The sequence below is a fragment of the Homarus americanus genome, unplaced genomic scaffold (assembly GCF_018991925.1).
Source record: "Homarus americanus isolate GMGI-L3 unplaced genomic scaffold, GMGI_Hamer_2.0 scaffold25013, whole genome shotgun sequence".
Classification (NCBI taxonomy): domain Eukaryota; kingdom Metazoa; phylum Arthropoda; class Malacostraca; order Decapoda; family Nephropidae; genus Homarus; species Homarus americanus.
The window spans coordinates 5,266,937-5,281,802 of record NW_024722158.1 but is presented as its reverse complement, the minus strand read 5'-3'; the positions used below and the strand labels follow the sequence as shown (position 1 = coordinate 5,281,802).

General features: G+C 37.0%; 1 protein-coding gene across 30 annotated transcripts in view; it reads left to right on the top strand.

Moving 5' to 3' along the window:
* The window catches only part of LOC121862141 (hypermethylated in cancer 2 protein-like), a 106,966-nt gene that overhangs the window by 22,174 nt on the left and 69,926 nt on the right, over window positions 1-14,866 (top strand). Inside the window, exon 6 of one of the 30 annotated variants that reach the window (XM_042360183.1) lies at window positions 11,862-14,848. The exons of 25 other annotated variants lie outside the window; for them this stretch is intronic. In XM_042360183.1, the coding sequence (XP_042216117.1) occupies window positions 11,862-12,203 (342 nt within the window). In that variant the 3' untranslated portion in view covers window positions 12,204-14,848. 4 more of the 30 variants (XM_042360205.1, XM_042360204.1, XM_042360200.1 and 1 more) reach the window with 4 other exon arrangements.

Sequence of the window (14,866 nt, the reverse complement as noted above, 5' to 3'; positions counted from 1 at the left end):
TTCTCTATACACCTGTCTTGCCTCACTCTTCTTTACTGTTTCTGCTTTATAATTTTTTTTCTTTTGTATGTTCCTTGATTCACCCCTTGGGAAGGCATGGGAGAGGTGTAAAGAAATTGTAATTAAAGATATGGAAGGTGATACTGTATCCGTCAGAGTTATTAGGTTTCTTGTATTCCTCTATGTAGATTGGCTTCATGCCTTCTGTTCAACCAGATCTTATCCTGTTTCTCATTTTTAGTTTCTATTTTTTTAAAGTTCCACGAGTCCCTGCCATTATTTCTTATTTTTGTTTTGGGAAAATTTTATTAATTCCTGTCTCCTGTGGCACCCATCCCCTCCACCACCACATTGTATCCTTGAAGAGTCAAAGTGTTTTCTCAGGCATAGTGGCGTGGTTGTGTTTTTTTGTGTTAGAAGATTGGTAGTTTGATAACTGTTTAAAAATGTTGGGATGTGTTGACAAGCATGACGAGTAGGGGTAAAATGTATCGTCTTGATGGTGATAATGTTGTTCAGGTGTGTGGGATTAGGTCATGAAGGTAGTGTCTGTAAGACCAAGCTCGTATGTGCAGTTACGTTTTCATTGGAACTTTATTTCTTTTCATCAGAAGAAATGCTGTTTGAAGGATGAGAATCAACTTATTGTGTGTTCTTTATTATTGTGTTATAAATAGAGTAAAAATGCTCTTCAGTTGATAATAATGATGGATTTATGTATCATTGCTTAGTTCAAAATTGATTTAGGGCTGATAATTTTTAGTGGCAAAATTAATTAAAGAGAGGCGTTCCGACAGGTGGGACTGAACAGTGGTGGTTCGAAGAACACTGGGAGAGGCGCCGGCATCAAGTTACATCAGTGTCCCTACTGTTCATATTCCACGGGCAGGAAAGACCATTTGCCAAAACATATTCGCACCCACACTGGGGAGAAACCGTACATATGTCAGTTTTGTGGCTATAGTGCTGCCTCAAAAGATAACATGAGACAACACGTTCGTATTCATACTGGAGAGAAGCCATACACTTGCCCACACTGCTCTTTTTGCTCGAGCACTAAAAGTTCTCTCACTAGTCACATCCGAATTCACACTGGAGAAAAGCCTTACTTTTGTCCTTTGTGCTCATTTCGAGCTTCTCATAAAGCAACTTTGCGTTATCACATAATGAAACATCAGGGTTCAGTAAATCACTAAATCTTTAATGTTTCTATCATATATATAATTTGGACCATTTTCTACTGGTCTTCTGTATAGTCATTGATATTTATGGCTCATGAATTTATAGTGAACATGTTTTTACTCATAAAACATCCCATTTGGAATGTCATTTGTTTTAAGTAACATTAGTACAGGTTATGAGGGATCAGTGTTAACAATGTCCAGGAGACAGTCATGTGCCAAGCGACAACTGAGAATCAAATTTGGCTGTTACCTCTGGATGTACTAGACTACTAAACTGTACACTTGTGAATATCCTAATTTGAAAATGTGTACAGCAGGAGCTTTTAAAGTATTCTATCTCAGGTGGTACTTGGTAGTAAACACAGGATGATTCTCAATGATGGTGGGTGGTGAGGGGTTGAAGGTCTCGTAGTTCACAGAGGACCATTGGTAAATTTAGGTGGGTAAGAGTGTCAGGTAGTTGTCAGTTTTAGAAGTCCTGATGTTGTCGGGTGATGAAACACTGTCCTGTACTGTGGGGGTCATCCCTGCAGTGTTTGAGCCACAAGTAAAGATGTCTGTGCTGTGTTAATAGGTGTTGGGTTTCTCTGTTGGTAACATTCCAAATATTAGGGCCTGTAGGTATTTTTTTATAGTAATAATATTTAAAGTAGTTGTAATAATTATGGGGAAAAATAACATATTACACATTCCAAAATTTAGTCAGTAGGCTGGAATTTTTTTACATCTATAGTTTTCTTGTGACAATAAATGGTGATATAAAGACTGAAAATCTTCAAGCTGTGGCACCACTAAGTGGGTCATATGGGTGAGCTACATCAGCCTTTAACAGGATTACTCTCTTACTCGGTGAATGGCATCGACCCAGTGTGTATACAGTACAGTACTTTGTATCTTGTCATTTAGGCCGCCAGGTTGTCTTCCCTAAATGAAGAGATAGTTAAACAGTATTAAGTAGAATGGGAATCTCAATAAAACAGTTTATACTAGGAATGAATCATTACAGTACAGGTTACAGTCAGTCTGTATACTGACAAGTACTGAAGTATTGTCATCCAGTCCTTTGAAAATAAAAAGAAAAGTTTGATCGTGTTACAGTATTTGTATGATGACTTTCTGTTCATAGTGGTTGATGGGGCTCACATTCCAGTTGTTTCATGCTCAGGTGGTTGTTGCTTATTGTGGTTTGAAGATGTAGTTAGAACTAAGGCATTGGTTTATGTAATGTCTTAGAAGCATGGACCTTTTTAGCTTTACAATCCTCTAAGTCAAAGAGGCCCTGAAACTTTCTTGTGTTGTCTTGTGGTCACTTGAAACACTCACTCTCCACCATCACATCTTTTGACAAGTAATGCATTTACTGTAGATAGCAATCTTCAAAATTGGATGAATTTCAGTAATGAGAATTTTTTGTCTTCCTCCGTTCTTGTCTGTGACTGCCTGGGAATAGATATTGGTTTATATAAATCTTTTAGAATATAATAACAGTTTATTGATTCAGTAAATAAGTGTATAATTTAATAGAATATATATGATACTGGCAAGGAAACCCTTGTATTTACTATTTTATAACGAGTTAAACAAAAGAACTGATGATTAATATTAAATGAAGCATATTATCTATTCCTATGGAGCACCCAAGGTCATTAAGATGGATTGATTCTCTAGTTTCATCTCATCCTCGACAGTCTTCGCAACATTCATCATTCTCTTTAATAATACTTGTTGGTTAGTAGCCAGATTTGAAACGCTCATGTATGTACGTAACTCCAGGTCTTGTGTCTGTCTGTCTCATTCTTGTTTGTGTTTATATCAGAGTTCTCAATCACTCCTGGTTAGAGAGGCAGATGCCATTGAGGAATCTGCATAAAGTTTTTCGCTTCATAATGAGTGAACCTATGAAATACTATAATGCACTATACATGTTGATGATATTTCTCTTGATGTCTCCCCTTGCAAGTTATCTTTATTCCTCTGTTGAATAAAATCATCTGGCATTACTTGAAATATTGAAAGTGGCATCCCTGTCGTGAAGAGGCTATATTTCTGATAATTGGAACAGTTCTTCATATGTTGTGATACTGAAAAGTGGATCTCTTGAAAATTAGCCCAACCCCCCTGTACATTTCACCTTAAGATTAACCACCCTAACCTAACCTCCCTCCAGGTAGTTTTAGGATGTTGAATTATCTGGTGAAATAAACTGGAGGGTCAAATCTTCACATGATCCTGAAACATTCCCCCCAAAAAATTACGAATGTTGTGTACAGAACAGATTTCCTGTACAGTATTATCATATACCTCATCAACCACGTTATTCTGAACGTCTTTGGCACAGTGTATACTGTATGTTGAGTCATCAGAATGGGTGAACCACGGCGACGTTGCCACAAGGTTACAAATAGTTCCAGATCAAGACTACGGTTGGCTTCCCCCCAAATCCTTAGTCCCGTTATGGAGAAGCAGAGTTAACAGAAAGTCCAGTGTGTGTAGAACTCTCTCTACACGTTATTGATGTTATTGTGTGTGTGGGGATAAGGATCATGTACAGTATATTATGTCTCAGGTGTAAGTTATTCAAAGCAATGTGAATTCTTGTACATTTTATATTTGATGAGAATTTCTTTGTAAGGTCTGTGGAATATTGCTGTCCTATCAGGTGTGGGGAAAATGAAAACTGACTGGGAAAAGAAGTATAGTTTTCATCATGTTTGAGGAAGAGTGAATATAAAGTGAAACAACTATAATTTGTTGGTTTTCTTTTGTAAAATCCTGAAATGTCTATTTTTTTCCTATGAATTTCAGTACTTTGGATTTTGAGTTGTTGAGAAATATTTAATGAAATTAACTCCTCGTTTTACATGATATCACTTTACACTGTGCGTTTCTGTAATGCTGCTACTCTACTGCTTAGTTGTGGTGGTCGGCGGTGTTGAACCAAACGTAATGCTTGTTATTGGGTGGTGTGTATTTTTTAATTACTGTGTTCTTGAGTTGTGTACAGTATATTTGATTTTATGAGAGAATTTGGTAAAGTAAGGGATTGATCTTTGAGTCTTTTTGAAACTTTTGAGAAGTGGAATATAAAAAGTTATTGACTGATTAAGGAAGTGTTTTAAGATATTACCCGTGGCATTAATTAAAATTTCTCTTAAGTCTTGCCATTTTCTCTTCTCTTAGACATATATGTTTTAGTCTGAAGAAGTAAAGAGACAAGTACAATATATATAATTTCGAAATCGTAAGTTTGGTTTTGACAAGATTAATTAAGATAGGCATTCCCAACAGGTGGGACTGAACAGTGACGGTCCGCGGAATAGCGGACGAGGAGCCGTCGGGAAGGTGCATCAGTGCCCCTACTGTACATATTCCACTGTTAGGAAAGATCACATGACCAAGCATATACGTACTCACACCGGAGAAAAGCCATTTACTTGTCCACACTGTCCATTTCGTTCTTGCACTAAGAGTACAATGAACAATCACGTTCGGATCCACACTGGGGAAAAGCCCTATTCTTGTTCTCTCTGCCCGTATCGTGCTTCCCAGAGGTCGACCTTAAAGGGCCACTTACTGACTCACCAAACATCATAAGGGAGTTTAAAGTTGTTAAAAAGTAAATGGTTATATTTTGTTAGGTTTTTGTGTCGAGTTTATTCCATGGGTGGATTCATGGTCTGTTATTTTACTTTGTGTGTGTTTGTCTAATGATTTATGTTGTCATACACTGACTGTGATTTTGTACATTAGTAACCTGTTAATTGAAATGAAATATACATATCTGGATGACCAAGTCTGTGGGAGAAGATATAAATATATTTTTTTTTGTCACCCAAGATGGAGCTTGTGTACTTGAGTAACCTTTTGTTAAGTACCGTGAGACTTAACTGTCTGCCGTGACACTCGGGGTCCCAGTAACAGTGTGAAAGTTCAGCATCTTTTATGTAACACAACCTGTTTTTTGACTGGGGCTTTACACACAGTACTGTACAGTGTAATATGTACATACATGTTATACCTGTAGCTTTTTGTGAATTCCTTGGTTGTAGTTACTCACATCATTCTAACTAACAAACTTTATAGAAATGTGGCCTCAGCTGCCTTTTCTTACAAGTGATATTCTCCTGTACCTAACGGCAGACTGAACACACCAATGCCAGACTTAGCACACTAACAGCAGCAAAGTGTCCATTTAAGAACTACTACAGGTATACATCAACATCGATGGCGGTGTGTACCTGTGATGTGTTTGGTAAAGTCTTTAACCACAGGAATATTGGGACGGGGGATTGTCAGGTTGTTCTGGGATTGTTATTTAGTTTGAAATTATGAATCTGATTTTATGGTCAGAAGTTTAAGCATACAAGTGGCCATTACTGTTGAGTGTGCCACATCTGATTTATAGAAGAGAACAGTTTGCGTGTTTTATCAGAGTTTTGTGTGTGCGTACGAGGTATAAAAGTTTGGACAAATTTGCTCATTCACATACTGCAATACTTTGCCACACTTTTTCAACCAATACAGTACTGGTACTCCTTTTTATTTTGTAACTTTTACTTAAGAGGTAACCATATTATTCTTTATACAGGAGTTCTACGTCATTAATTTGTGAATGCGTTTACACTTGAAGGTGACTGATACACACACACCTGCCAACACCTGGAGGGTCTGAGGGAGGGAAGCATTGAAGTTTAAGCAATACAATGGAGAAACTATTTTATATGTAGTGTTTCATATATCAGCTGGGTGTCCAGTGTAAATGGTAGAGTTGGAAACAATGAAAGGAAACCGTATATACTGTAGTTATAAGAAAAACTCGGCCTTAAAAAAAAGTGGTGTGACTGGGGTACTGTAGCACCACAATGTAAACAAGATACTGTAATGTAACTCTTCGTGAAAGTTAATGTCATACCAGTGTGTTCATTTTTCACGTTTAACGGAAGATGGCTGCTATAGGGGGTACAGGTACTTTTAAAATAATCATAAATTTTCCGTAAATATTAACTTAAAATGGCTGCTGTACGGTAAATGGCTCTCATATCGTGCACCAGGAAATACCATACTCACTCCTCGGGTATTTGGGTGTTCAGACGTGTTCTCTCGGTTAATCTAGATCATTTGTTGTTTACCATTTACGTACTTTATTGGAGACGCAAAGTAAGAAAGCACCAAACACCAATAAAATTATGTTTATCTGCATACATCATAGGGTCACCGTGAGTCTTATTGTTTTTTGTTTTTCTCTCCTCCCCTCTACCCAGAACTGGAAGCTATGAGGTGTAGTGTTGTGATGTTTGGGTTGTTCTTATGGAGGCATTAATGTACAGGTTGTCTCGGGGGAGAGTATATACATGCATACATTCCTTTACAGATGTTTGTGGAGGTTGCGTAAATGTTCGTATATCAACGGCAACATTGTCGTCCTGACACGTCGACAAGTGAGGACAATGTTGCCTTTGTAATTGAAGCATTCACGTGATCGCCACACACATTCAGTAAGGCAGTTTGTTTACATTTTTCTGAGACCGTGTATTATCTCGCACTCTGTAATAGTAAAGAAACGATCATATATTTTTTTTACAAATTTGATCGTCATAAAATGGTGAATTGAAGCTAATCTGAATGAAAAATTAGTGTGTACTGTATAAGAAGTGCTTAAGTGTTAATTTAGTGTTACTTCTGAACATCTTTTGTAAGAATTACCTGTGAATTCAGTGACAAGATTAATGAAGATGGGCATTTTCGACAGGTGAGACTGAACATACACGGTTCGAAGATTAGCGGGAGAGAAGCTGTCGTCAAGGTGCACCAGTGCCCCTACTGCGCGTATTCCTCCGTTAAGAAAGCCGTTATGACAAAACACATTCGTATCCATACTGGAGAGAAACCATTTACCTGCTCGCATTGCCCTTATCGGTCTTCAACAAAATATGCCATGATAAACCACATACGTATTCACACAGGAGAAAAACCTTACTCCTGTTCTGTGTGTCCTTACCGTGCTGCCCAGAGGTCCACGTTATTGACTCACATGCTAACACACAGAACATGACTCGCAAGAAAACTGTAAACCACGTTCCCTTACCCATTTTTTTTAATCTATATTCTTTATTTACACTGGTTACGTTCATTGCCTTGATGTCACTCATGTTCATCAAATACTTGACTTTTGAATGTTTAGAGAAGCAGAGATTACAATGTTAGTGAAGATCCCAAAATCATTGATGCCATAGAGAACTGAGGAAATATTTTCACTTTTCATGGAACTTTCAATTATACTTACAAGATAATTATTAATTACCTTCACCAATTTTTCACTCATTAGATGGCCACTTGTCTTGGCCAGTTGTGCACATCATTATATTTACCTCTCATGAAGTAATTTGTCCTCCCTATCTTTTAAAATGAGGAAAAGTGGAATGATCATTGGACACTCCCTTACTGTACTGACAGGGGCCGCTATTGATGATGCCTCGGGGAGACTTTAACCTGGTTAGGGTGAAGCTGTCCCCTTGACTTAATCCCTAAAGATAGTTTTGAAAGTGGTTATTCAAAGGACAAAAGGAATATTTAATTTTAAGTATATTTAATGCACTTTACACCAATAATAAAGATGGGTAACTAAAAGGCCTAAATATAAATAAATTTTTGTTGTTGTCATTTTAAGAATTAAACATCAGTAATTAAATTATATGGCAAAGTATTGAGATCATAAGATGGAAGTAAACATACTGTACAGGTAATCAGTCTTGTTGTTTGTTATACATGAAGGAAGTAAAATTGCTGTTAACTAAAGCTTTCATACTTTTAAAGAGTAAATAGATGCTTTCATGCCCGTGTGTGTGTGAACATGAGTAAAGTAGGAGATTTGACCACTCCTCTGAAGGTCTCTTTTAAACTCTAGTGTCCATTATGGGCTATGCTTGGGGGCAATGTGGTCAGCACTACCCTCTACCTCTCAGTTTTCAGGGACCCATTCTGTGTACACACCACCACCCAAAACTCTTAGTGATTGAAGTTTTGTTTATATTTATCATTGAATCAAAATTATTAATATTCTGACAAGAACAGCAGAAAGTACATTAATATAGGTCATCTTTGTGATGCAGATTAAAAGGTGTTGTCACCATCCAGGCATCAGTATTGTCGTCATTGTCTGGTGAAGTTATTTGTTTAGTTCAGTGCTTGAAACAGACCGGTCTCTCCACCTCCTTGTGTTCTTCGATGGAGACTAATATCAAACAGAATTATTTTGGGTGCAAGTTTTTATTTGAATTTGCTGTTGAGTTATGGACATTATTTATACCATGACAGGAACATCAGATACTATCTCTTCCTTGTGGTGACAGCCACCTGGGTCAGATAATGTACACTACCAGACATGCTCTGTGCTCAGTGTGTTTCACTAACAATGTACACCAACTTGTCATTTGTAGCAATTTTCTTGTAAATAAATAATACAGTACTGTATAGATATTTCAAATGATTGATTATAAAGGCATTTTGAGTCCATTTCCTGTCAACACTTTATGCATATTATTTCAGAAAAATTAATATTCACAAATTATCAATAATAAAAAACAATGTTTTGAAATGACAATAACTAAGATAGGCTCTCCGACAGGTGGGACCGAACAAAGGTGGTTCGAGGTTTAGCAGGAGAGAAGCGGTCGGCACGATGCATCAGTGTCCCTACTGTTCATATGCCACAGTTAGGAAACACGGCATGACAAAGCATATTCGTACACACACTGGAGAAAAGCCATTTACCTGCCCTCATTGCCCGTACCGATCTTCTACAAGATATACAATGAACAACCATATTCGTATTCACACAGGAGAAAAACCATTCTCTTGCTCACTGTGTCCTTATCGTGCGGCTCAAAGGTCAGCATTATTGAGTCACTTGCTGACACACAAAACTTGAGTCATTAGAAGTTTATGCAATTGTTTAAAAAAAGTTATATATTAAAGTACTTAATTAATTCTGTCACCGTTGTTAACTACTTTGTAATTTAGTTTTGTCTCATCTCCAACTTCCTTGACTCTCAAGTGCAGATATACAGTGCAGTACAGAATATAACAGCTGGTTTATGGACATCAAACCCACACTAAAAGACAAATATTTTTTATCAGTTTTCCATGTTATTGTGAGTGTTTAATAACTACCCATTCATTTATTTTGCTTTAGTCTACCAAAGTTGATCAAGTGATATGAAACTAGATGACAGTGAAACCTCTATTTAATGGATTATATGGAGAAGAAAGTCCGTTATATTGAGGGTCCGTTGTGATACCTCTATCTAATGAACTATAGAGATGAAAGGCTGTTATATCAAGGGTCCATTACATGTGAACCCTCATCTGACTGATTATATGGAGAGAGAAGTCCGTCATATGGAGATTTCACTGCAAATAAATTTTACCTGGGACACCCCCCCCACCAATTTTGTTTTACGAATTTTCATTAATTTTATCATTTTCTGGTTAAAGGGTTGAATGATGTAATGATGTAGCGGCCACATTGACGCACAGTGAATTAGGTTATTCATGAAGTTGAACATTCTGCAGCTATCAAGAGTTAAGAAAGTGCCTTTATATAAAAAGTCCCATTCTTCTCTGTTTTAAAGGATTACATTCATTACTTTCTAATATACTAGGCCAAGAGTAAACCTGTTGGCTAGGCTCTGCCGACAGTCAGCACTCTCAGGCACCATTAAGTTCTCAGTTAATTGGTTACTAATTGTTCAATGGGTCACACTGCTACTTCGGTAAAAAATATTAGCCAATATTTTCTTTAAGCTGTTCAGTACGACGGCAGGTCGATTCTCTCGGTAACCAGTAACCAATTGATTTATAAAAATTGTAATGGTTGCTGAGAATGCCACAGTGGGGAGAACCTATGGTGGATCAGTTTCCAGTAAGGTTTGACAAAATAGCGGTGACTGGAAAAAAAATATAGGGAGAAAATATACGAAATATTTTTTGTTTTTAAGAAGTTATTAAAAAGAGACATTTATGCCATTGAAGCTATTTATGTATATATGCACTTATTATTTTTCAAGTACCTGAAGTATTAAATATGCAATTATTGCCAGTCCCAAAAGGTAACTGTGATGTTTTCTTTGCACAAACATGTATAAACTAGCCAGTCATATAATTTTCTTCACAAATTTTTAGGTTGTTTGTAGCCCTCTGGTGGCCAAGTAAGTTTTTTTTTTATACAGAGTGATATACAATTTGTTTTGGTTATTCAATACAGTATTAAGAGGCTAATAATTACATTGTATATATATTTTATTTGATATTTAGATAAATTTATATATGAACAAATGCATTAGCAGTGAACAAGTGCATGTTGAACATCTTGCTTGTGAAATGCATGGTTTGTAGGCTGATGAGGACTCACTGAGGTAATAAAGTGATTATAACCCTTTACTTGTGTGTATTACTAACAAGGTTGTGCACCACTCGGTCTCGGGACAGACCACGTGTTCGTGTATCACCGTTCCTCGTGGCGTTACCTTTACCGGTAGCCGAGTCAGTGTGCTGGTTATCATTAGAGCACCATTACTGCGGTACAGAAGTCTGGATATTATTGCTATTATGGTGGTGTAATTTGTTGAAGTAGAATACAGTAATGGAAATACAATACAGGTACAGTCTAAATAAAAAGTTCGGCAAAAGTCCCCCTCCAGCATAATGTCGCTCTGTTCATAAGCATAGGTGACGCTCTTTTCAACATCTTTTTGTGACTACTGCAGGTCAGTATTGGCGGAAAGAGCGCTGTTTTTTTTTTTTTTTTGTGAACGATGGCTTGGTGCTGGTGGAGGATTGTCGGCGAGCTTTTGATTTTTGACTGGTACATTAAAGATGGAGCAGCACTAAAGGTGACAATATGACTTAAGATGTAATAAATACCACAAAACTTTACGATATTGTGTTTGGTGGACAGAAGATAGATAATTTAGGTATATTGTCTTTGATAAGTTAAAGTCAAGATGGAATTAATGAAAATGTAGTTTAGAGGATAGTGGAGGAGAGACTTGTCTAAAATGGGTCATATTCAAGTTGTAATTCTTAACTGGATTATAATGGATAAGGAATTGGATGAGATTGATGGGTGAGGTGGATGATAATGTATAACTGAAGTGGATTATAATGTATAGGTATAATTGAAGTGGATTGTTGTTGCAAACTTAATGAATTACTGATAACAGCAAAAAACAATTATAACAGCATAACTAAATATGATATGTAAGTCACCACACAAATTGGAAGCTGTTTGTGATATTTTTATTATTTATGGAAAAAGTGAAAATTTCAGTAATCGGTTCAATATTTTCTGGATAGACAAAGGATATGATTTGTTTATTTTTATGTAGATGCATATTCCACAATGGTGGTTTACAAAATATTTTATTAATTTATGCATTAACAGTGCTTTCTGCGATGTTGGGTTGCATTTTGATGTTACCAGTTATAATGTATACAGTACAAGCTGAAGTTGTTTATGACACACTGGATGTCTGTCCATTATAAATAAGAATAATCTAAAAGCAAATAAACTTAATTTTCATAAGTGAACTTGAAGAGTTTTCATGTTATAGCTGTATCCTTGTGGAGGCAGCTTTGATTATACGTGATGACAGTAATTAAATGAGGCGTTTCCGGCAGGTGGGACCGAACGCTGATGGTATGAGGAACATCAGAAGACAGGGTTTGAACTCTCCACACCAGTGTCCCAACTGTCCTTATTTCTCTTTGAGAAAAGACTTGCTAAGAAGGCATATTCGTTCTCACATGGGAAAAACACTACATAGCTGCCCACACTGCCCCTACAAGTCTGCTGTGAAAGACACTTTGCGTAGTCATATTCGTACACACACGGGGGAGAGGCCGTATGCCTGTAAGATGTGTTCTTACCGTGCTGCTCAACGGTCAAGTTTAAAGTCTCACATGCTAACACACCCACATTACTTGCAGTCTGTAAGAAAGGTGCTGGAAGCAACTCAGTAATATACAGTAAGTGTGGAAGGTGGGTACACGAGGTGCAGCGGTGCATATCATAGACTGGAATGTTGCTCACTTTAATAGTGCTGTATGTGCAGGTAATCATGTGGCCTTAGAGAGAGACTGGAGGAACTCGGCATTTGGGATATATCCCTGAACTGCATCAATGAGTTATGTTACCGGGATGACATAATCAATGCTGAAGCTACTGTAGCTCAGTTGTAAGAGTCAGAAATGCCTGAAGAATTTTAGGGAGCTGCTGCCTTTATATGCAGCTGTTGTAAGAAGTGTTATATAGTGTGGCAGTAAAACATGGGTAGTTAAAGAGGATAAGATATGTAGGCCTTACACTGAGAGACAAGTCTTCAAAGCTATGAGGCTGCTGGGTATTGAGAGTAATGGTGAGGTTTTGCATGAAGGTAGACTGAGATGGTTTGGGCATGGAGGAGACCAACTGGGCCAAGAGATACATGAGTAAATGTGGAAAGAAAGAGAGCCAGGTAGGCCAAGGATGATATGGGTAGAGGTTGTAAGAAAAGACTTTAGAGACATTAACCTGTTGGAGAGGCTGCACAGTATGGAGCGCTGCCATCAGGTAATCACGGCCACCAACCCATGCAAGTGTGGAAAATGGTTGTAAAACCGTGATTATGATGATGTTGGTTTGGTTTGTCTTTATTTAGTTGCAAATGCAGTCTGAGTACTGTAGATTTAGTTGTTTTAACAAGATGACGTATTTGTTTTTATTGTAAGTAGTATTACATTTTATGGTATTGCCTGCATTGAACACTCAAGAGGGCAACCTTTTTATGTGACATTCCTGTGCAGCACACAGTTGCGCCTTTGTTGTTCACAACAACTGTGGCTTTTGTCAAACCACAGACTCAGCTGTCATATGGATTATATGAGAGCAGTACTGTAGTACTTTATGAATTATGATGCAATAAATCCTGCCTAGTCCATGGATTTTTCAATCTCCAATTTACCAGATTGTAGCCCATTGAATTTTAGTACAGCACAGTATGTGTGTAGTCCAGTTACACCTGCACACTCCAGGTATGAAATTTTAAGATACTGTACACTGGAAAATACATAAGACATAATATATTGACACACGTATATATACTGTAGTGGGAAAATTAATACAAACTACAGGTAATTTCAGCACAGTATTAAACACCTTGTTGAAGGTGTGGGACTGACTGTGTGATATTCACTCAGCACACACCTACAGTATAGTACAGAACTGTAATCTCTTAGTAAATTAATGTCACTATGAATTGTACTGTACTTTAATATTAGATATAAAGTAACTCAACTTGACACTTGGGTTTGTGAGGAGGGGGAGGATTACAAGGATGAGGGTGATCTTAACAGTATATAATATGTCAGATATAAACCTACCATTAAGTTTGGGGCCACTTATGACGTCTGGCACCTATGACTGGGCCCATTAGGTTCCCTGTTCCAGTAAGACTCAATATTAATGGGTCAGGAACTAGTAACCCAAACATCAATATACCATGAATGTAGTGTAGGTTCCATTCAGATGTACCAAGTGAAAGTAAAAAAAAAAAAAATTAAAGGAGGGGGAGTGAATTTAGGGGTAATATTCTAGGATTTTGCAATATAACTTAATTTTTATCAATGGTACAAATTAGTTAGCAATACTGTGCAGTGTTTCCACAGGTCTTTTAAGTGCATAATTGGTGCTAATTTTGTCCATTGCCTAGGAAAAGTTGTTACAGATGTTAAGTCATTGGTGGAGAGGGTAAATTTTATTATACTCCATTTAATCTGTTGTTAGTCCCCTGTGAATTACCTATGTGTACAAACTTGCCAAGATGATAATAAAGAAGCTAATTTTACTCTCCAAATTTGTGTGTTCAGTACTCGTGCACGGTGGGAATGTTATGATTTATTTTGTATGTTTTTTAAGTTATTCAAAAGATGCCTCAGTGATGGAAGATTGGTAGAAGACATGTGGGAGTCAATTGGATTTTCAAATTTCTTATCAGAGTTGGGAAGTACAAAGGTACAGTAACATTATGAAGGACTCGGGTACAGAAAAGTACACTGCAGTAACGAGATAATTAACATAAAACAACATGTTTAATGACATTATAGAACTTTGTACAGTATTCCTTTGCCAAAAGATATTAAACTGTACCAACACACCTTTCATTATCATTAGTGATCTTGGCAGAACAAGTATTTTACATTTGAAACTTACATTTTCTATGAGGCTAATGTTTATATTTTGGGGGGATATACAGTACTTGACAGACTTGGTGATTATGATCATGTTCTCGCTCTCATCCACCACCAAACTGCCTCTCATTAAACCACATAACAGATTTTCAACACATGTCACTCGTGTTCAGAAGGTGCTGATCCAACATTACATGTAGCCAAGTGCTGCTGGTGTTGTACTGACCACGGAAGGTCTTCCTTTTTCGTGAAATCCGAATTTGACCATTTTAACTAAGTCACTAAGACTGCATTGGAGGCCAGACCATGTTAAACTAACTTGCAGTACAGTTAAGATTTAATTATTTTATTTTAATTTACTTTATTTTTCATATTGTGGAATTTATACAGTTTGTTGGCACAAATGATATACTATTTTTTTAATTCTGTACATTTAAACAGACGTATGCAGGTTGCAT